This window comes from Callithrix jacchus, chromosome 6 (genome assembly GCF_049354715.1).
Source record: "Callithrix jacchus isolate 240 chromosome 6, calJac240_pri, whole genome shotgun sequence".
Taxonomy (NCBI): Eukaryota; Metazoa; Chordata; class Mammalia; order Primates; family Cebidae; genus Callithrix; species Callithrix jacchus.
Window position 1 is genome coordinate 69,760,768 of NC_133507.1, and position 23,213 is coordinate 69,783,980.

Consider the following 23,213-nt stretch of genomic DNA (forward strand, 5'->3'; position numbering starts at 1 on the left):
CTGATCTTAAACTCCTGACTTCAGGTGATCTGTCCACTTCAAGTTCCCATAGTGCTGGGATTACAGGTGTGAGCCACCACGCCTGGCCTCTAAAAGATTTTTAAAAGAAAAGACATGAAATGTGAAATAAAAATATCTTGGGCTCCCAAAATCACGATAAGCCAAAGGGAAAAACTTAGATGGGAAATGCTTAGAGCAAACCTGCCTCCCATTCTGTTCAAAGTCACCTCTCTGCTCAATGAGATAATACACATCTGATTGCCTCCTTTGGAGAGGCTTAACAGAAACTAGAAAGAATACAACCATTTGTCTCTTATCTACCTAAGACCTGGAAGCCACCCTCTTCACTTCAAGTTGTTCCACCTTTCCAGACCAAACAAATGTTCATCGTACATACGTTGACTGATGTCTCATGTCTCCCTAAAATGTATAAAACCAAATTGTGCTCTGACCACCTTGGGCACATGTTGTCAGGACCTCCTGAGGCTGTGTCACAGGTGTGTGTCCTCAACTTTGGCAAAATAAACTTTCTAAATTAACTGAGGCCTGTCTCAAATTTTCAGAGTCTACAGTCCCTTGGGTAAATGTTCAACAAATCAGGACCTCACCCTTTCTTGCTGATACCCTAGTTCGTACAGTGCTTAAAAAATTTTGTTAATTTTGACCCAAACCACAGCTCACACATTGAATTTTAAATCCCATTTTTTTCACTATCAATACAATTCTAAGCTTTAATATTTTTCTCAAGTTTCAAATGATCCCATACTTAATGTCACTGACAGGTTCTTGGAAACTACAATTTTAAGTGAAATGACATACAGTAGGTCCTCAAATAACATTATTTCCTTCAATGTGATTTCATTATTACATTGATGAGAAAAAGAAAATTGGTTTTGTTATATGTTGTTTTGCTTAAAATCATAGTTTCTAAGAACCTATAGATGATGTTAAGTGAGGGCTTACTGTATTTCTTTCAACCTCATTCCTTCCTTCCTTCATTCCTTTGTTCATTCAACAGAGATTGAGAGATGACTAAGTTTCTGAAATTCACATTCAGGTGAGAGACATAAATAATGAATTCCAACTCCAAAGGAGAAGGAAAGCAATGGGAAGCTGTACAAAGGCCAGCAGGCACCAAACCCTGCCCTTCGTGCTCCCCAGCTGCTTGTGCTCCTTTGTGCCCCCTAGTCTGGAGCCATAATTACCAATAGTACAGCACTCTGCAGCATGGCTTCTGAGCTTTGCTCTTGCTCTCTGCTCCTCACTCCCTCCCCATACACCCACAGCTCCCAGAGGTGAACTTTACAGTGTGTCAGACTCTGTGGGAAGCACTCTGCATACATTAGCTCATTTAATGCAACCACACAATGAAGCAAACATTATTATCTCCATTTTACATAGAAGGAAACTGAGGCTAGGGGAAACTAATTGGTTTGCTGGTAAGTGGCAGAGCTGCCTCTTTTAATCATTACCCTACACTGCCTCAAGAACCTGAAACATACATGAGTCCAGAATATGGGTGGTGGTTGTTTTCTTGAAGGCTGAAAAGCTCTTTACCACAGATTTCCATTTCGAAGCTGCAGTGTTTCAGGAAGAGATTTTTTTCTTTTTAAGTAGCTCTTTTCTGAGTGTTCTAATGGTTGAATAGGCAATATGGGGTTGATAGGCCAGGAAACTGTCATCACCTCTCTTCATTATACTAATTGCTCTGAAGACGAAATAAGGTTTGTTTCTCCCTTCTTATTTTACTTACAGTCCCAGCTCTGCTACTTCAGAATAGTATCTGCTACGGGTCAAAGGAAGATTTTCCCCCCTCATTATACAGAGACTAAAACAGGCTCATAGCATGTGAACAACTCACCCTGGTCCACAGCCAGTGGGAGGTAGCCCAATGTCCCAGCAACTGTCCTCATTTGTCAGGGTGCCCCAGTGGCTGCCCTTTACTTCAGACAGACATGCCTCACTCTCTCCCATACAAACAGTTCTCACTTTAACCTTTGTATAATATTTTTTTTTCCACAATTTCTTCCCATCCTCCAACAGCCTCTTCCTCCCAATACCCACTACCTTATCTCAGCACACTTAAGCCTCTGTGACCACTCCAACTCCTTCTAGACTCTCACTTTTACTGTCTTGGACTTTACTACCTTGGACTTCACCAGAGATAAGAATCAGTGTCCCATTTTATGACCTAATTATGCCACGTGCATTGCACTTGCCTGCTGCAATACATGCCAGCCTGCTCGGGCAGGGCCAGATCTTCTATTATAATACTATTGGAATATTCTCATAACAGTGTAGTTCTGAGGCCTTAGGAGAGCTGGATACATAGTTTGTGGCTGAAGTCTGTGTAATCTACTAGATTAAAGCATCTCTTTTCTGCATGTTTTCAAGCAGGAATGCTGAATTCTACGTGTAATGATATGTAGACTCTACACACACTGTAACCTCGCACATCCTCTCAACCCACCTCTTACTCCAGCCTCCTCTACAGCCTGTTTCCCCTAGCTGTCTCCTTGGTCCCCACCCCCCTGAAAAACAACCTGACAGTGCCTCGCCTTTTGCCAAGCTGTGCACCTGCAGCTTCCCGCCCCAGGGCTTCTCAGAGACAAAGCGTGGGACCATGCCTGAAACTCGCCCCTGCTGTAGAAGAGTGCAGGGGAGTTAATAACCCTAGGATCTCCCTTATCAACAGAGAAGGATAAACGTCCATAGATAAACACTTTTCCCCTTTTGTCCTCGGACAGACAGTTCTGAGGCTCCCTGAGGTTACTGCAGGACTGAGCACCTTTTGTTAAGGCAGTGGCCAAGGCAACCGCTTCCCCTTCTTCCTCATTTGGCTCTGACCTTCAATCTTGCTCCCTGATGGGCATCTCCTTCCAGGCTCTGCTTTCTGCCCTCCCCCACCCACTTATGTTTTAATGACTCAAGGTCAGTTCTACGTTTCAAGGTCCCTCTGAAGAAAGGTCTTATATGAGCCTGTTCTCAGAATATTAAACGCTTCCAGCACTCTGCTGGTTATTTGAAGGACAGTTAGAAGGATCGCATTCTAGTCCAGGCTGTCCCACTTACTAGAGAGTAACTTTTGCTGGGTTAAGAAGCAAAGCACCGTTGGGAGGCCGAGGCGGGTGGATCACGAAGTCAATAGGTCGAGACCATCCTGGTCAACATGGTGAAACCCCGTCTCTACTAAAAATACAAAAAATTAGCTGGGCATGGTGGCATGTGCCTGTAATCCCAGCTACTCAGAAGGTTGAGGCAGGAGAATTGCCTGAAAGGAGGCGGAGGTTGCGGTGAGCCGAGATCGCGCCATTGCCTGGGTAAGGAGAGCGAAACTCCGTCTCAAAAAAAAAAAAAAAAAAAAAAAAAAAAAAAAAGCAAAGCACTTCGATTTCCTGGGCAGGCTTTCTCAGCTGTAAAATGGGATAATAGGGATCCCGGCTACTTTGAGGGGCTTGGGAGATCAAAAGGACATGAAAACAGGAGGTTACTTCAAAACCGAAGGAGCTGAACAACAGAAGAATCTTTGGGTTACTCTAGGGCAAGTTCACTCTAAGCTGCCCTCTGCAAACCCGCGGCGTTTACCAGAATCTGGGTAGTTTGCGAACCCGGATGTCAGACTCCGTGTCCTGGAGATTCTCAAATCGCTCACCCCCAACTCCTCTCCGGCGTCCCCCAGAAAGGAGAGGGGGGGCTGCGGGCAGGAGGAGCGGAGAGTGTGTCCCGGGCAGCCTCACTCCTCCCGTCCCCGCCCCAAACGCAGGAATTTCTGGGATGGGCAGATGGCCCACCCCCTCCTCCTCCTTCCCCAAGCCGCAGAGGGTAGGGCAGGGAAAACCTCCGCGACTTCCCCGCGCCCCAGCCCAGAGCCCCGAGTGTCGGTTCACTGTGGCTGCAGGGGTGGCGGAGTGGGTCTCCAGGGCCGGGGGCGGCGGGGGCCCTGGAGGGGTGGGGCTCGGAGGAGGCTGCGGATCCGCCTCCGCGCCGCAGGGCCGGGTGTTTGGGGCGCGGCTCCGGGCTCCCGGGACGTGTGGCGCCCGGCGAGCCCAGTGGTTAGCGATGCTGCAGTCGCTGCTGCTGCTGCCGCTGCTGCTGCTGCTGCTGAGGGCACCGCGGGGCTGCGCCGAGGGCGTGGCGGAGCCGCTCTCCCCGGAGCGGCTCCTGGAGTGGCGCGGTGAGTCTCCTCAGGCCCGGGACCGGTTCGGTACGCTGGAGAGAAGGGCCGGGTGGTCGAGGGAGAAGAAGAGGCGAAGCTAGGGGCCAAGCGGTCGGGCGAGGGCTGCAGCGTTTGTAGGGGTTCGTGTGTCGGCAGTCCCCAGCATGGGGGTGCGGTGGTGTCCTGCAGCCTCTTTTCTGGGCCCAGCACCCCACTCCCGCGGCCCGGCGCCCTCCTGGCTTCTGCGGGGATGGGGGGACCGGTGGCAGGGCTTGATCTCGCCGGCAACTACACTAGGCTGTGGCACCCGGAGTCAGCCCTGGATAGGAGTGTCGGAGAAGTTTCAAAACGGAAACACCGAGAGCTGCTTATTTGGGATGATCACATCTCGGATAATGGCAAAAAGATGGCTCAGTTCGTCCCCTTGCAAAGGAAGCCGATACCTGCAGAGTGACCCCAAGCCAGGCCTCCCCAGTCCACCCCTTTCGGAAGAAAACTTCGTGGGTTTTTGTTTTGTTTTGTTTGAGACATGGTCTTACTCTGTCGCGTAGGCTGAAGTGCAATGGCAGGATATTGGCTCACTGCAGCCTCTACCTCCCTAGCTCAAGCGATCCTCCCACCTCAGCCTCTGGAGTAGCTGGGACCACAGGTGTGCACCGCCACGCCTAGCTAAATTTTTGTATTTTTGGTGGAGACAGGGTTTCACCATGTTGCCCAGGCTGTTGTTGAACTCCCAGGCTCAAGTGATCCGCCCACCTCGGCCTTCCAAAGTTCTGGGATTGCAGTCATGCGCCACCATGCCCCGGCTGAAAACATCAGACCAGGTGAGGGAGAGGAGGGTCAGTGGCTCCATAAGCTGTGTGATCCGGAGCTTTTGCGCCTTAGCCTCTCTCAGTGGAAAATGGGGTTTCCTATATACAGGGGAACCCTGAGAATTAAGTTATTCCCCAAACACACTTGTGTGCACACGGATCAATTCAGCAAACACTTATTGAGCACCTACTACACATAAGACTCAAAGGGATGTGTAAAGAGATGGGAGGAGAGATTTCTAGCCTGCATGGCCTGCATTTGAGAATGGGCACCTCAGGCAGAGAAGCCTGTGGCTAACGGGGGAAGTCCATATATGCAAGTAGGAGGGGGACAGGAGGGAGTTAAATATGCCAGGAGGAGCCTCCAGACAGCCTCCATCCTCTCTGCCTTTAGAGATAAGTTTCGAGAGAAGGGGTAACACAAGATGTGATCAATATCTGCATTCACATTTTTTCCTCCTCAGTAGAGTATGTCAACATTTTTGAGGCAATCTTTTCTAGACTGTGTTTCCTAAGCTCCCCAGAGGCTTAATCAGGGGCTGGTAGAACAAGACCATTCTTATTCTAAGGTGACTGAAGTCAGAGATGCTCTTACCTTCTTGGTCAATTCAGTAAAAATTGCTCCTGTGGATGCACATCTGTTCCTGTGCTGTGTCTTGTTCCTTCCCACTAGGTTTACCATGCAATGGTTATTCCTTTGCATTTTAAAATGTGGGGTTTGCCTGGGCACTAGGTGGTAGAGCATAGCTCACAGGACAGAAGTTGGACTGGGCCACACAGAGAGTATGTGCTGGTGATCCTCCCAGCAAATGGCTAATCCCTTCTATACATAGCAGCCCAAAATCCTGGCCTCAGACAAATCCTCATCAGTGCCTTCTTTTTAGCAGTCAAGGGCACTCTGAAATTAGAGCCATCTGCTAGTTCTTGTATCTTCCAGGTGCAGTTTGCAAATCTGAAAGGGTTGACATAGCTGGCACAGAGATTTTTCAGATATGAAAATGCTGCTGCGGATTTTCCAAGGAGAACAGAGATTATGTACCAGTCCTCATACAGGCTCCCTCCCTGACCCCAGTCACCTGCATCAGTAGAATTTCAAGTGTAGGCTGGACAGGTTTGAAGTTAAGTTTTTCCTGTCAATACAAAATGGAAAAACAAAATCTTAACATTGAAAAGGACCTGAGACATTGTCTACTCCAGCCCTCTGTTCTTCAGATGTGCAAATTGAGGTATGGCTGCTGTGTAGTTAGCCATGTTGTGGGGTGCCTCAGTTTACCACTGTGTTCACTGTATCACTGGGACTCACTTTAGCCATGATTGACATCCACAGAACAACTGAGAGAAAAATGCACACTCATTTTAGTTTCCTTTCCACTAATAATGGCTGTGTAATAATGCACAGTGGATTATACATACAGTATTTTTTATCTAAATTGTTTGATATGTATTATTTATATATCTGATATGTATTATAAGCATGCCAGGCTTGGGAGGCAGATGATGGATTCTATTGTGCTGATTTTAGAATGATTTATCAATAATTCTTGATATGATTTGGTTGTGCCCCCACCCAAATCTCAACTTGGATTGTATCTCCCAAAATTCCCAAGTGTTGTGGGAGGGACCAAGGGGAGGTAATTGAATTATGGGAGCCAATCTTTCCCATGCTATTCTCATGGTAGTGAATGAGTCTCATGAGATCTGATGGATTTATCAAGCAAGGGTTTCCGCGTTTTCTTCTTCCTCATATTTCTCTCGCTGCAGCCATGTAAGAAGTGACTTTTGCCTCCCACCATAATTCAGAGGCTTCCCCAGCCAGGTGGAACTGTAAGTCCAATTAAACCTCTTTTTCTTCCCAGTCTTGGATATGTCTTTATCAGCAGCATATAAACAGACTAATACAATTCTGTATTCAAAAGTCAGTAGATACAGTATGATACATTGTCAGACTTCAGAGCTAGACTGTCTGAGTTCAAATCCTGACTATCCCATTTACCATCTGTGTGACCCAGAACAAGTTACTTAACCTGTCAATAGCTCAGTTTTCTCATCTGTAAAATGGAGCTAGTAATAGTACTTGTCTAAGTGTTGTTCTTTTGCTGCCCTTTCACCATGGTCCCCTCTTCCTCTGGCCAATCCAGACCATTTTGACAGGTTGACATCCCTGTAACAATTATTTACTAACCTGTGCCCAGCACTGTACTTGGTGGGTCTGAAGCTCATCTCCTACCTCTAATCTAAGCATCTCTAACCTCCGGGCCACCTACCAGTTTATGGCCTGTTAGGAACTGGGCCACACAACAGAAGGTGAGAGGCAGCAAACAAAAGAGGCTTCATCTGTATTCATATTACTGCCTGAGCTCTGCCTCCTGTCAGATCAGTGGTGGCATTAGATTCTCATAGGAGCATGAACTCTATTGTCAACTGTGCATGTGAGGGATCTAGGTTATGCACTCCTTATGAGAGTCTAATGCCTGATGATCTGTCACTGTCTCCCATTACCCCAGGTGTGACCATGTAGTTGCAGGAAAAGAAGCTCAGGGCTCCCACTGATTCTACATTATGTCGAGCTGTATAATTATTTCATTACATATTACAGTGTAATAATAATAGAAATAAAGAGCATAGTAAATGTAATGTGCTTGAATCCTCCCAAAACCATCCCCCACCCCACCACCCCATCAGTCTGTGGAAAAATTGTCTTCCACGAAACTAGTCCCTGGTGCCATAAAGGCTGGGGATCTCTGCTCTAGTTGGATAGTCCAAGGAACCTGATTGTGGTTTGTTTTCCCTTATCAGAATCTGAGCCCTTCTTCTAGCAAGTGCTAAGACATGCTGACTTCACTCACTCAAGTACTCCAGATACAAAGAGGGCAGGGAAAGAAAGAAGAAGGGGGTGGGAGCATCCTGGTGAAAGGTGGGCATAGTCATAGCAGCGAATAATCATTGCTAAAGGAAATGATTGGGGGCAAGTAAAGGGTTTTGAAGTTTGTTGAAGGTTGGAAAATGATAAATATTAAATAATCCCCAGCTAATATCATAGGAGAGTTTGCTTCTGCAGTGCTCAACTTTGCAGAGCAGGAGTGGAGAGAATCCAAGTCTGTGTCAGTGCCTAGGAACTCTCAGGATGGACTCTTCTAAATGACCAGCGACCAAGGAGGGGAGGGTGCTAATGAGTGTGTTTGCCATTGGATCCTATCTGGGGAGAAGAAAGTGAAACAGGGTGGGGTGTACAGGGTGTCTCTTGTTATGCTATGCCAATGGAAAGAGGGATAGGAGCTGATGGTCTCAGTTGTTCATTATCTGTCAGGCACTGTGTGCTTTATCTCACTGTTTTAGTTGGGCTCATCTAAAAGCAATTCCTGAGACATGTTTTTTTTAGGGTGCAAGTAGTTTTTTTTAGGAGGTGATTCTAGAAATCATGGTAACGGAGTGAGGACATGAGATCAGTCAGGGAAGAAGCCACCACAGGCCACTGGGGCTTGGTTTTGCAAAGGACCCTCTGAGGAATTGTATAGAACTCAGTGAACCCACCAAGGGGCAGGAAGCTGAAGTATTTATCCAACAACTCCCACCTTTCATTGGCTGAGGGTCACTCCTCGGGTATTCACTCCCTTCTGCTCCTGGTATCTCTGATACACTCAGGCAGAGAGCCACAGAAAGTCCGTGGGAGTACACCGAGACTGTCTGCAGATGAGTGAGCTCCAGGTGAAGGGGTGTGAGGAGGGAACCAACAGAATCTGCTACCCACCTCCAGACTGGGGAGGTAAAAACATGAGTAGGATATGACACTGGCCTCAAGAGGCTGAGAGTCCAGAGATAGACATAGAAACACAAGCAATTATGAAACAGCAAGAGAGGTCTTATTATAACCAGGGATGAGCAAAGTGCTGAAGGCATGCAGAGGAGGCGCTGGTCTAGGGAGCTGGAGGCTCATCAAAGGACATTTGTTTTCCTAAAGGATAAGTAAGCAGTTGCAATATAGGTAAAAGGAGACTGAGCATCCCTGGGAACACATATTTTATGTGCAAAGGCACAGGATCATGGGTCAGGCAACAGTAAAAGTTCAGTGAGCTGAAAGTTCCCTTCTGTACGCTTTTGCATTCAAGAAAAGAGGCCCACTGAAGGTCACTCAGGCAAACGTGAAGTTGGTTGTAATGGTGCCAGGATCTCAAGAGGGGACCCAGGACAGGTTCTTCTGGGCAGCCAGGCCTCCTGGGAAACAGGTACTGGCCAATGACATGAAGCAGTTACTTTGTTTTTCTGTCTCTCTCTCTCTCTGGGTCTCTATGGTGGTTCCTGTTTGGTTGTCCTTTTTGTTGACTGGTTTCTTTGGCTTTGACTAGCAGGACTTTCCTCTGTAGTTTGCTTAGCTTCCTGGGAAGAGTCACTTAATTTCCTAGGAGAGGGATCCAGTTACACTCTTCACAGCATGCTGGCCAGTTCCTATGCTCTGCCCTCTAGTCTAAGGCCTTCCCCTGGCTACTTGGCCATGGTAGGGGCAGGAGGTGCACACAGGGATGGATGCTGCTTCATCAGGGGCTGTGGATGGAGTACAACACCAGAATAGTGTACCAGGCAAAACAAGAAGCAGTGACATGTCTATATTTGGAAGCATGAGAGAGATGAGGAAGAGTTTGGTTGGAAGTACCCTGCTTCTGGAAACAATCTGATTGAGTTAATTGGGTACTCCTGAGAAGGGTCTTGTGGGTTTGTACAAAGGGGAACCAGACCACATGTTTAAATTTAGAAGTGCCATGTTCAGTTTGGGACTTGAAAGGGGTTTCCTGTCACCTTGAAGAGAGTAATATTCTGGAGGACAGCAAAAAAAAAAAAAAAAAAAAAACCGTCTGGATAGTTAAAGCTGAGCTAAGTCAGTCCCAATAGGAAAATTGAGGAGCAGAAAGTTTGGATTCAAGAAACAGGGTTTAAAAAGAGGAAATATATATATTTTAAAAACAACAATAAAAGAAAACAGTTAGTGAAAGTTAGGAGATGAGGAAAAGTTGCAGAATAGGAGTGTTAGTGATTAAAGAGTGCAAATTCCAAGTTTTGGAGATGGACCCATTCTTAGTGACCAGATCCAAGATGTGGTTGTGGGAGTGATCACCAAAGTGGAGACCTCTCAACAGAGGAGGTCAAGAAACCCAGTGTCCAGAGCAAAGCTAGAGTTGGAGTAGGGTTTGGGACTCATTTATCAGCAAGCCACAGTAAGAAATACATTTTACATCACAACCCACAGCATATAAGTCTACATATGTATGACTGAAACAATGTTTCATTTAAAAAATACCCTTACCTAATATGACATGCTGCTACATTTCCCTCTGTTCCATTCTGTTTTGTTTTGTCTTGCTGGTCATGACATGTTCAGTTGATTTCATGACTATAAATGGGCCACAACCTGCATCGAGCCAGAGTGTTGGATCATCTGTGTGGAAGCTGAAGTGGTTTTGGGATGTGGAGAACAGTGGGGAGTCTGCTGGTATCAAAGCCATGGTGAATGTGCAGAAGAGTGGTTCAGGGCAGAGGGCCCCAGTGGCAAGGAAAGGAAGAGGTTCTAAGAGAGGGCTATGAGAGCCACTACCTGGAGGCAGCAGTGGGGAGGAGCTCTAGCCCTGAGATTTTTCCCTATAGCTTCTGTTTCTACTACAAAGGTAAACATGCCCCTCTACTGCTTCCGGCATTTTCTAACGGTTGAGGAGTTGTTACTCTTTGCTATTTTACTTACATCAACACATTGTCTCCTCACCAAAACAGACAGTCAATATTAATACATACCCTTCTTTTACAGGTGAAGAAGAGTTAAATAACTTGTGCCTACAGGAGCTTATAGCATGGGGATTCGAACCAAGTACTCAGCACTAAAGCAAAGGATCCCTGAATAGTCTTGTGACCCCATGATATAATTCATTCTGTATCCTGCTACATGACAGGAACATGCAATTTAGTTTCACAGCAGGAAGAACAGGAGGCCAGCCTCTTGCTCTCTGCAACTCCTCCCTTTCCAAACCCCTCCTTCCACATATGGGAGTGATATTTTCCTAAAGCAGAAATGTGCAAAGCTACTGATTTATGTATTGTTTTAGGCAATTCTGATGTCTAGGCAATGAGCCATTCCACTAATATGCAAACATGGACGTTCAGTAAAAGCATGATCAAATAGTGGTTTAGCTGCCCTTCCTGGCCATGAATCATGCTAGCCGTCTTGACTCCATTTCCCCCTTTTCTGTTTGTCATCCCTCAGCACTTCCTCTCCTTCAAACTTTTCTCATCCCACCTTCTCTGCCTGGCTGCTTTCCTGGCAAGCCTTTGTGAGTCATCATAGATGTCCAGTCTTCTTTGTCCTATTTACTCTTTCTCATTAAGCCTCTAACTCTTTTCCTATTGTTGGTTGTCACAGTAACTGATACTACACAATGCAGTTTCCAAGCCCATGACAGGAAAGATAGGGCCACACAGATCTTTCAGTTGTCCCTGCATCTCTCCTTCTTTGACCTAACAATCTGCTTATTTTTATCAGGTTTTCTGAAGAAATGATCCTCTTGTGTTGCCTCTTCTGAAGTCAATCCTAATGCAGCAAATCCTGATATAATCTATCAAAGTAATCAATTTAAACATTTATAAACCCTACCCTCCATTTTTTACAGAAATTATCCTTGAGAGACTTTTGGAGATATTCCAATGAATAGCTAGGAGCATAAATTATGTTTTGAATTGATCAAAGTAAAAATAAATATTATTGTTCATAAAATAAATAAGAGAATACCATATGGACATTATAATAAGTCACTTAGAGAAAAAGATTTTATAAAGCCACTAAAGAAAATTAGAAAATTATGATTAGAATTTCTGTAACTTGGGTTCTGTGACACAGAGCTAAGCAAAACAGAAAAGTCATAGCCACATTTCCAGACAACTATAGTTCCAAAGAAATATGAAAATAAAAATGTGTTACCACTTCTAGCTTTCAGTATTCTGCTCTTGAGAACTTTTCAATTATGAAAATATAAATGTTTTCTGATTAACTATAAAAATTGTTTAATTTTGCTGCTCTTTGGTACCATTTATGTTAAAAGTTAAGGTTTCCTTTTATTTTTATTAATATTTATGAATTGATCATCCTTATCAGGATCTTGTGATGCCAGCAATGTTATCGATTTTTTTCTTTTTATTAGAACATTTAAATTTTTTGTAGAGAGGAGGTCTTGCTACATTGCCCAGGCTGGTCTTAAATTCCTGGTCTCAAGCTGTCCTCTAGCCCCAGCCTCCCAAAGTGTGAACTACACACCCAGCCTCAGAATTACTATTAAACCCATTGTGCAGACAGGAAAACCAAGGCAGATACTCTTCTAGTTTTAAGCAGTTCTGCCCTAAAAGACATGCTCTGTAGTTTTCCAGGGTCTTTTTTCCAGAATGTTAACCTTGTTCAACTGCAAACAAGGAGAGCTTCATGGAGATGTAACCAGTGCAGTTACACAGGGCCCTATCCTCAGAAAGGCCTTCCTTCCACTTAGGATTTAATGCTCCGTGTTTTGGGGTCTTGGGATTTGTAATAATTTCTATCTTTGAATTTTTGTGCTGTGCGTGATGTCCAATGGGACAACGAAACTTGAACCAGAGGTTTGGAGTTTCAGTTTAAGTTCAATTCTTCCTGATGTCCCCTGTCTACCTCTGTGGGATGAATTCTCAGCTGCCTCCTCCCCACAATTGCTGCTGCCTTCTGCAAACAGTGGCAACCAGGTTGCATTGAAGTTGGGGGACTGGAGGCCTGGGGCCTAGGAGTGGATGCCTTGTGGCATTTTGGGGCAGTGCAAGGCAGCATTCATCACCATTGGACTGGTAGCACTTCTGCAGGTTCTATGAGGGCTGAGTGGGGACCTCTCTCCTATCCTCAATCCAGGTACGATATTGCAAGCACATTATAGTTCAGAGGTTGCAATCTTTTGTGGGCCCATGGGAAAAGGAGATTGACTTGACTTTCCCATGTTCTGCAAAGACCACACATTTTCATTGTACTCTGGACCTTGCAAATGATGTAGACAGCCTGAATAAGAAGGATAGGGACTGTTATAACTTGATTAATTTCCCCCCACCAAATTCATATAAGAATGTTACCTTACTTGGAGATAGGGTGTTCACAGAGTTAAACAAGTTAAAATGAGGTAGTTAGGGTAGCCCTAGTCTATTATGACTGGTATACTCATAAGGAGGGGAAATTTGGACAGAGAAATATGCATAGAGAGGTGATATGAAGAACACAGAAGTTGGTCATCTAGGGTCAAGGAGAGAATCCAGGTGAGACGTTCACCACCAGCTGCAGAGGTCTGACCTACAGACCCTGACTCAATGGCAAATATATAAATGCACTCTCATACCTCGTTCAGTGACTGAAGTTGGCTAGGGATGGTCGTTGGCTGCTTTCAGAGGATGTAATGCAACCAATCAACCAAGACCCCCTGTACATCCACACATTTATTCAGTAAAACATTTCATAACAGAGGTTCTAAGTCAGCATGCTTGCTGATAATTAGCTTAGCTAAAAGAGCGGTTTTACAAATGATAAAAGCTTTAGGTTCTGAGCCCAGAGTAAACACTATTAACAGGTAATTCCCCTTTGACCTCCCCCTGAGAGGACCATCCAGGACAAAGTTTACATGAGTAAACAGAGTAGAGACAAAGAGATGTGGGGAAAACATATGTAAACTAGGAAAACCTTTTATTGTGCCTATCTTTTCTCTAACATAATGAACTGGCTACCCTCAGCCTGTCCCAATAAAATCTTGCAGCCTTCCAAAAGGGTTGAGACTATAATCTATAACTTTCCCTAATATTTTCTGTAATATTTTGCCAGCCACCCCAAGTGAATCTCAATATCCAGGAACCCATCCTTCCCTCACAGCCCTCAGAAGAAATCAACCCTGCCACACCTTGATCTCATGCTTCTGGCCTCCAGAATTGCCAGAAAAGACATTTCTGTCATTGAAGCCAGTCAGTTTGTGCTATTTTGTTATGGCAACTCTAGCAAACCAATACAGGGACTAACACTCTATCTACCACTAAAAGTTGTGGTTTTTTTTACATTTCTACCTCGCCTTTAGTAAATGTTTTTTCTTTGAATGGGCATACTCTCAAAGCAGCTAAGATGAATAGTTCAGTGTAAACAGTTTTGTTTTCAGTAATGTCACATCATTTCTAGGGTTCTTTTGGTTGATGGTGGAGTTGTTTTCTGGTTTTGTTGTTTTTCATAACCCAGTCTTTGAATCATTACCCCCCATCCCTGCCGGGCTTTAATATGCAGGCATTTATGAGGGCATCTTAACAATGTTCTGTCTTTTTGTGTCTTGCCCTAACTTGCACTTTGTAATGACCCTCCCTGGTGATTGAGATGGTATATTTTCAACACAGTCTATAAGATAATCACAGAGCTCCTGTGAATAATGATTTTTTTTACACGATTAATGTCTGTTAGGTACTTTCCAGTTAAATAAAGGCAAAATGATGGGAGAATAGACTAAAAGCTAAATTGAAGAAAGATGTTTTCAACTCAGTTTAAAAATTAATTGGTAAGATACAGAGGTCTAGCAAAGCATCACAGAAGAGAGATTTTTCTGCTAGTGTCAGCAACTGCTAAATGAGGACAGAGCAGGAGGATAGAGGAGGGGACAGGAATGGGCAGGGAGTGGCAAGGAAAGTCTGAAAGGGTTAACCCCTCCTGGCACAGGGGTTGGTAATAGGCAATTTGAAGCCTCAGAAAACTGCAATCTAGTGGCACTGATTAAGCTGGGTTTCATTTTTCCTACATGTGAAAAAGAGTATTGTGTGCCTCCTGGAACTTGGAGTGGCGATTGGGGGAGATTAGAGAGAAAAGGGAAGAGAGCACATAAAAAGATTCAGCAAGAGGGGTCCACAGCCCTGTGGAGATGGTGATTATCCAGGTTCAGAAGATGTCGGAGAATAAAGAAGTCTCAGATATAAGGACAATGCTAGGACAGGGAAAGAGGAGGAAGTTCTGAGACAAGACAAAGAGGTTTCTAAAAAATGTACTTGGATAACTTTTTAGTTGGTTAATAGAAGGCAATTGACAGGAACTCAGTGGTTTCAGATTAAGAGACACACAGAAACTCACATAATTTGAGATAAAATGCACATTTTCATTCAGAGAGGGAGTAGGAAGGGCTGGCCCACTTTTCACTCTGTTCTGTGGATCTGTTCTTTGAAGAACCATGCACATGCTGCCTGCTGCAAACCTGGGAAGCTCCTCACTTACTGGTTTGAAAGGTCATACTAAGAATCCAGATTTTCTGCATCACTCAGCCATGAATAGGACTTGATTCAGCAGCTTACAGTATCCTTTCCTGCTACAGAGTAATCTTAGGAACACAATCAGCTCTGAATCCATTGTTCATTAGATGGAACAGACAGAGACAAACCCAAATTTGTGAAGCTGGAAAAAATATATCTCAAGAGAGAAGCTGCTCATCTTCAGACTGGTTACAGAGGAGAGATGACCTCCCTGTTTCCTTCTGGACTGCATCCCTGCTGAAACCAAAATACTGTTAGAACAGCAAGGAGATGGACAGAGTGAAGAGAGGCTACAGCGCAGGAAGTACATGAGCCCAGCACTAGCTCTGTGGGTAGATGGAGTAGAAGCAATTTCAAACCTACAGGACTCGGGTAGGAGATTGAAATGGGTTTGCAGTCTGCATGCTGTGGCTTTCTAATAGCTTGTCATAAGCATTGCACTTGATGTGAACCATGCACTGGAACTTCTCCTTCCAGTTCCCTTAATGGAGCAGCTCAAAGACTGACTTTATGTGTATAGTTGGATTAGGTGAACACCTTCCTGGTATAATTTATTGAATACCAGAAAGTCCTTTGTCTAAAACGGCACCATTAAAACTATTGTTTTATTGTTTCTTTCAAATGGCTTTTGTGAAAAATGCAGAAACTTCACAAAGGCATAACAGTACAAATGTTATCTTACTTAACACTTCAAACCTTCATTCAGCTAGTCCTAAGAGAAGAGCTGTCTAAAGCTAAAGGGAACACCGAAAGCAGGGAGAGGTGATCAGAAGGGATGCAGAAGGTCAAGTGGAGGGGCCTCAGGAGAAACTTCCTGTAGGTACCTTCAGTCTGTGCTGTTCACACAGGCAGATCAAACTGCAATAATGGCCCCAGGCTTTAGGCTTCAACCTCATGGCACCCCATTTTGCTTATATCTCCTATGTCAAAATATATTTTGGCATTAAGTTACAATTTTTTCTGTGTATTTCAGGGATTCCCCTGGAGAATGTAACTTTCTTGCAGGCAAACACTATGACATGTATATCCTTCTATCTGCCGGGTTCCCAAACCATGCCATATTAGCACTTGACAGATGTTTGTCATCTGAAATTTCAAGTCAGCTACTTCAAAATGTTTGGCAACAATCTATACCAGTTTATTTTCTTCTTTCTAATGTATAAATGAATGCATGTAAATAAAGCTACATCTGAACTGAATATGGTCCTAATTGAGTAGACAGATATAAAATTTCTAAGACAAAAAATGGATTTGGAAAAAAAAAAGTAAAAGAATGGCTCAATTAAATAATCTTTATAATTCCATCCAGCTCTGAAGTTCATGGTTCTGGGCTTATGGGTGGAGTGAGTCTCCTCTGCCACACCCGTCTTCCTTCCAGCACTGCCCTGCTTTGTCCTCCCTTGAAAGTGGCCAAGTATGTGTGTGTGCACACTCCCTGCTCAGAGTCTGGTGACGCTGAGGGGTCCTGTCCACCTCTCATGTGACATCAGTTGAAGAGCCAGTTCAGTGTCTTAAATTTTGGTTTGTTTTCTTTCTCTTATTTGTTATCACTTGGTTCTTAAAGCTTTTTAAATAATTGTTTATTTTATTTTAAGTTCTGGAATACATGTGCAGGATGTGCAGGTTTATTGCATAGGGAAATGTGTGCCATGGTGGGTTGCTGCGCCTATCATCCCATTGTCTTCATGCATTAGCTCTTCATCCTGATGCTTTCCCTTCCCTGCCCCTGCCACAGGACTCAGTGTGTGTTGTTTCCCTCTCTGTGTCCATGTGTTCTCATTGTTCAACTCCCACTTATAAGTGGTATCACTTGTTTTTAAGGGCTTATTTTGTTTTTGTTGTTGCTGTTATTTGTTTGTTTTGAGACACTGTCTAGCTCTGTCTCCCAGGCTGGAACACAGTGGCACAATCCTAGCTCACTGCAGTCTCTGCTTCTGGGTTCAAGTTATTCTTGTGTCTCAGCTTCCCAAGTAGCTGGAAATATGGCATGCGCCACCACACCTGGCTAATTTTTGTATTTTAGTAGAGATCTCAAGTGATTTGCCTGCCTCAGCCTCCCAAAGTGCTGGGATTATATGCGTGAGCCACCGGGTCCCACCATTAAGGGCTTATTTTAAATGCAATTTTAATGTTTTCTTTGGAACTGATGAACTCTCTTCATTAGCTATGCAAATTCCCATGATTCCAGAACAAATATATACAGTTTCAAAGGACAGATATTTAGGCAAATAATTTCTCTCTATCTCTAGCATCTTAGTGTCTGTGAAGTAGCTGGCAGCCAATGAAAGCTAGTTGAATGAATGAATGTTCCATATGTAGTCATAAAGGTAATACCCTAAATTTCAGTTTAACAGTTGATCAATGAAACATTCTCCTCCCACTCCTTAGAAGAGCACACGTTATCTTATGGGGCCAAAGAGTGGATCTGAAATGATCTCCTAAAGAACTCAGAAGTAGAAAGTAGAACCACTGTCTTCCTTGAATCTTATTAAAAAAAAAAAAAAAGGATAGAAATTAGCTTATAAGTTACTTCTAATAAATCAATCTCATTTTTCCTCCTAAACTTATAATTATGAAGGGAAGTATAATAACATTTTCCTGAAATGAGATTTAGTAATTCTGGCAGTACTTCATTAATCACTTAATCAGTGTTCAAGCAGAACTGATGTCCTTGACATGTATAATCAATCTTGATTCCTCCCATGTTTGATTTCCATCTTTTAAAAAATCCAGCCACTACACACACTAAGGATTGGTGGCTTAATTTCACATTATAGTTTTGTTAGAGACATTATGTACATATAATAACAATCAGAATATTGATACCTATTTTAAGTCTCCTCACAGTCTATTTGAAAGTAATCATTTTCTCTTCAGTGAATTTATGGAGATTAACAGTACTCGGATCATATTCTATCATAACTTAATGGAAAAATGGGCTCAAGTCATTTTTTAACTTGGTATATTTGGAGGTAACATGTTGATTATTATTGGTGAACCAGAGCTACTTGCCTATGGCACATTCTGAATAACTTTTCTAAAGCTATTTCCTAAAGGTAGCTGGCATGGAAATGTAAGTAGCACCCCAAAATTAGGCAGCAGTGGATTAGGGGTGTCTAATATGTTCTGCTTTGGAAAGGTACTTTTGTGATTGCTGGTGTGACTACAGAAGTTCCAATTTCTGCCACTCTTTTTCTCTTAACACTGATTAATTTGAAAGTTTAAAAGCATTATTGATCAGGCATGGTGGCTCTCACCGGTAGTCCCAGCACTTTGGGAGACCAAGGTGGGAGGACTGCTTGAGTTCAGGAGTTTGAGACCATCCTGAGAAATATATTGAGATCCTGTCTCTATCAAAAAAAAAAAATTAGCCACACATGGTGGTACACATTTGTAATCCCAGCTACTCAGGAGGCTGAGGTGAGACGATCAACTGAGCCTGGGGAGTTGAGGCCTCAGTGAGCCATGATAGTGCCACTGCACTCCAGCCTGGGTGACAGAGCAAGACACAGTTTCAAATCTCTCCACCCCATAGAATATTTATTCACCCCAAATGTTAGCTGTGTAATTTTCATGTCCACTGATTCACAGACCACCCATCCCCCGATCTACACATTGCTCATCAACACCATGTATTTTTCTCTTTTCTATTAAAAAACCTACAGTGTAGACTTTACAGGTGGGTAATGCAGAAAATCAACAGATGAAGGCTCTTAATTCATAATTGCACATGTATTTGAACAAAGGAGGCAAATATTTTGTTACCTGTTTGTTTGGAGAGTATTTTTCCTCCATAAAAGCTGATAGCGTGGTGTCTCGGGATTGTTTAAAACTAAAATGTCTGCACCTACTGTGTGCTGCAGAAACTGAAGTAGAAATAAACTTTTGTGCTAACAGTGTAAGAGGCTTTGAGGGATACTGAGATTAGCACTCTGTAGGTTCAGCCAGATTTACAGCTGGAGCTATAGACCAAGAATCAGAAAGTCAGAGGGATAAAGTAATAATGACAGCTCCCATTTTCTGAGGCTTTTCATGGTGGTCTGTGGTGTGCTTTGCATGGGTTATTCCATGGAATATTTTTAACAGCCATAAGAGGTCAGTACCATACATATTCCCAGTTTAAAGAGGAAAGATGAGGCTCACAGAAATGGAGCAATCTGCCCAAAGTTACACAGCGGGTCTGTGATGGCTCTATGTGACTCTAAAGCTCTCAACCACTAGCTAGGTCATCTACACACATATCTGAGGTGTATAAACTGAGGTGCAGTCAGTGAGTTGCAGAGCTTACAATATATTTGAACATATATATTAGGTAGAAGCTGAACTACAAACCCATTATAGTGAAGTAATCCTTTAATGAAAAATTAATGGAACTCTAGGTTAGCTAGAAAGTAATTAGTAGGTTACAACAGAAATTAAGGTGAACATTCAACCCAGAAGTGAAAAGTGAAAAGGAGAGTTGGACAGTAAGTTAATTACCAGACTCCATATTGCATTGATGAGAGGTGGATTTGACTTTGAATGACTATTACTAATAACCATGCAGACAAGGCCTTCATTAGGAAAACAAATTTCCTGATCTAAATGAAATCTCCCTAAAACCATTTATTTTCCTCACCCCACCCCCTCTCTTTTGCTCTGATGTACAGTGATCAAAGCAATTCTCTGATAACTACTTCAACTCCTCAAATCTGTGGCTATAAGTAGGGTCACCAATTCTTAAATGAGATATAGCGTTTACTAACACATGGACAATCTTTTTATAACAATATCTTAAGTGATTTTCGTTACTGCAAATCAGTTCTCTTCAGGCTAACTTTGGAGAAACCAAAAACGTTTACCAGAATGAACCATTGTTCCACCATGGATCCATGAGGAGTCCCATCCTGCCCTGTCCCAAACCTCTGTAAGACCTCTGCCCATTCCCGTTCTGCCCTCCATGACATGACCTTCCCTAAACCCCAGACATTCGAGGGAACCCTATCATGTCCCTTCAGAGTTCTGAAGAATAGACAGGAAGTAAAATAGAAGAGGGGAGCCTAGCTCATGGAGAACCAAAGAGTACCTGGGCCTGACCAAACATGAACCGAGGTGACCTCAGCAGCCAGAGGCCAAAGCAGCGAGTATGTTTCAACAGCAAGCACTGACTGAATTTCCACCACCCAGCACATCCATGCTTAGACCAGAGAAATGAGACTCGGTTGCCATCTTCAAAAAGCCTCTGAGAAAACACATTCATAACTGCTGAGTACTAGGTGCCTCCCAAGCCAGCAACTTGGATAAAGTCAGGTAGCAGGTTGGGTAAAGTCAGGCCAGCAACTTGGGTAAAGTCAGGTAGCAAGTTGGCAGCCAACATGTATTCCCCAGCTGGGTCCCACCAGCTTTTTCACAGGAAACTCACCCAAATTCCTTCTTCCTGCTTCAGGGAGGAGAGCTCAGGGGCATGTGGCAAAATGCCTGCTATCTCTGCCTATCCATGTGGCCTCTGGTTTCTGCTACTGTAATGGTGCTCCGTCACCTCTCATGTTTTGAGGTGTTGTGTCATAGCTAGTGCCCTGGGCATCTACCTGCTTCTGCCAGCCCCACCCAGCAAGCTGTCTTTAAGAGATCCCCCCCTCCACCCTTGTACTCCAGATAAACATTGTTTTCTGACCAGCATTGAATTCTGTATCAGATCACAAAGCAGCATTTCACTGATAGCCTTTTGATTTTCTACAGGAACTTGATGGTAGCGATTTTCATTCAGAGGCGCTTGATTTAGCAGCTGTGTTCCTAACGTTCAAGCACTTGTCTGAGAAAGCCAGTGTTGTCATATCCATTGGCACCCAGTGTTCCTCCCCAGGAGCCCTGAGTATTATTACCAGTCCCCCTCTCTAACCAATTGTACAAGTGCATCTTCTCTGTCAGTAACAGACTTGAGTGGATTGACTGGTAACCCTTGTTCCTATATGGCCAATGAGGTCTTAGATCAGAGCTCTGCCATTAACTCCAGTAAGCCCTTTCATGCTTCCCAAGAAACTCCTCTGTTTTTTAAAAATAAAGCCCTTCAGGTGGACCTGCGCAGCAACTCCAGACCTGTGGGAAATGGCTGGCAACTGTGGCATCTCGCACTTAGATATGCACACTGATATCCTCAGGACGCTAGTTAATTCTATATGAAAATTTCCTGCCATGTCTTTGATTTTTGTTTCAGATAAAGGGATATTTGTTATCCAAAGCGAGAGCCTCGAGAAATGCATCCAAGCAGGGAAATCGGTACTGACCCTGGAGAACTGCAAGCAAGCAAACAAGCACATGCTGTGGAAATGGGTTTCAAACCACGGCCTCTTTAACATAGGAGGCAGCGGTTGCCTGGGCCTGAATTCCTCCGCCCCAGAGCAGCCGTTGAGCTTATATGAATGTGACTCCACCCTCGTTTCCTTGCGGTGGCGCTGTAACAGGAAGATGATCATGGGCCCGCTGCAGTACTCCGTCCAGGTGGTGCGCAATAACACTGTGGTGGCCTCACGGAAGTATTTTCATAAGTGGATTTCTTATGTGTCAGGTGGTGGAGACATTTGCGAATATCTACACAAAGGTAAAAATAATTTAGATAAGTATTCGGGTAATGACATATTTTTTAAATTTGCCTATAAATAAAGATTTGTAAAGCATTATGTGAAAGAAGTACACAAGGCCTGGACCCTCACCGGACTTCTGCTAAATATATTTTAGTTGTTTCCTTGCTTATGGTAAAAGGGTTATGAGAGTCTCAGAATGGACATACTAAATTCTGCTAAAGAAGCAGAACTTCTCAGAGTTTAAAGGTATTGGGAGGAAAAACTTTTAACTGACTCTGGGAAGCAATGGAAAGGAGGAGAAAGAACAAGCAGGCAGGAGGGAGAGTGAAAAGGAAGGTGGAAGGAAAAGATCTTTGAAGTGAGGACTTTTGTCATGACAAATATAATAACCGCTCCTCCCCGTCACCATTTCTCTTGTTGTAAAAACCCATTCCCACCTCTGGAGGTATGTGTCAAAGGCACCTCCAATGCCTCCTCACGCTGGCTGCCATTCATGTGGTTGTCATGGTGCAAGTCACTTGAAGATAAATGACAGACTGTTGTCAGGGGTTATTTGGCAGATACCAAGCATGGTTGGTGGGGAAGCATGGTTTAGAAAGGAATTTCATTTTCTGCGGTTATTTTTCTAAACATTAAAAATAAATAAATAAAGTTACGTGGTTAAATTCTAAAATCGCAAACCTGTCCCTCAGGGTTTGTTTGGTAGCTCACTCTATCCATCCATCCATCTATCCATCTGTCATCCATCCATCCATCCACCCACACATCCATTCATCCATCCATCCATCCATTCATCCCACATTTTTATCCAGCAGTGCTGTCAAATCCATCACACATTCATCAGGCACTGGGCTAGGCACCTGATTTACAAAGGCCTATAGGACAGGTGGAGTCCTTCCCCTCATGGTGCTCTGTAGAATTATGCTTTCGCAAAAGCATATCCTCCTAAGAATTCTGTACAGTCCTGGGAAGAAGAGCAAGGAACTCCTAAAGAAGAAATGATTAAAAAGAGACAGAACCAAGGGCCCAGCATTTTCAGGACTCACTAACATAAAGCGAGCACTCTGAATAATCTACAGTTCTGAAGAGGAACTGGATATTTTGCTTTATGTTAACTTTTTAGTCACATACCCACACTCATGGTGCATGCAGGTAAAGAGTCTAGGGAACATAGGCTTCTGAGTAAAAGGAAGGAGATTGAAAGAAAAGGACATATCCTGAAATACCTACAGTTCCTAAAGAGCCCTGACCGCTAAGGCTGGTGCCTGGTGACATGTCAGTTCAGCCCCTGCCAATTGTGGGGCTCTCCATAGCTGGTCCTTTTGCCCCAGGACCTACCATTGACAGCCACAGTTGAGTCATGAAAAGTTTTTGTTGGTTCCT

General features: G+C 43.8%; 1 protein-coding gene across 11 annotated transcripts in view; it reads left to right on the plus strand.

Moving 5' to 3' along the window:
- The first annotated feature begins 3,583 nt into the window (after nucleotides 1-3,583).
- Nucleotides 3,584-23,213, plus strand: part of PLA2R1 (phospholipase A2 receptor 1) — a 134,208-nt gene continuing 114,578 nt past the window's right edge. For 10 of the 11 annotated variants that reach the window (XR_013518903.1, XR_013518904.1, XR_013518905.1 and 7 more), the window contains exons 1-2: nucleotides 3,584-4,174; nucleotides 21,464-21,847. Coding sequence is in view for 7 of the 11 variants with exons in the window: in XM_002749407.7 (XP_002749453.5) it covers nucleotides 3,613-4,174; nucleotides 21,464-21,847 (946 nt within the window). In the remaining 4 variants the exon portion in view is untranslated. Of the gene's footprint in view, nucleotides 4,175-4,848; nucleotides 4,981-21,463; nucleotides 21,848-23,213 lie in introns of those variants that run through there. The other variant, XM_078327571.1, reaches the window with a different exon arrangement.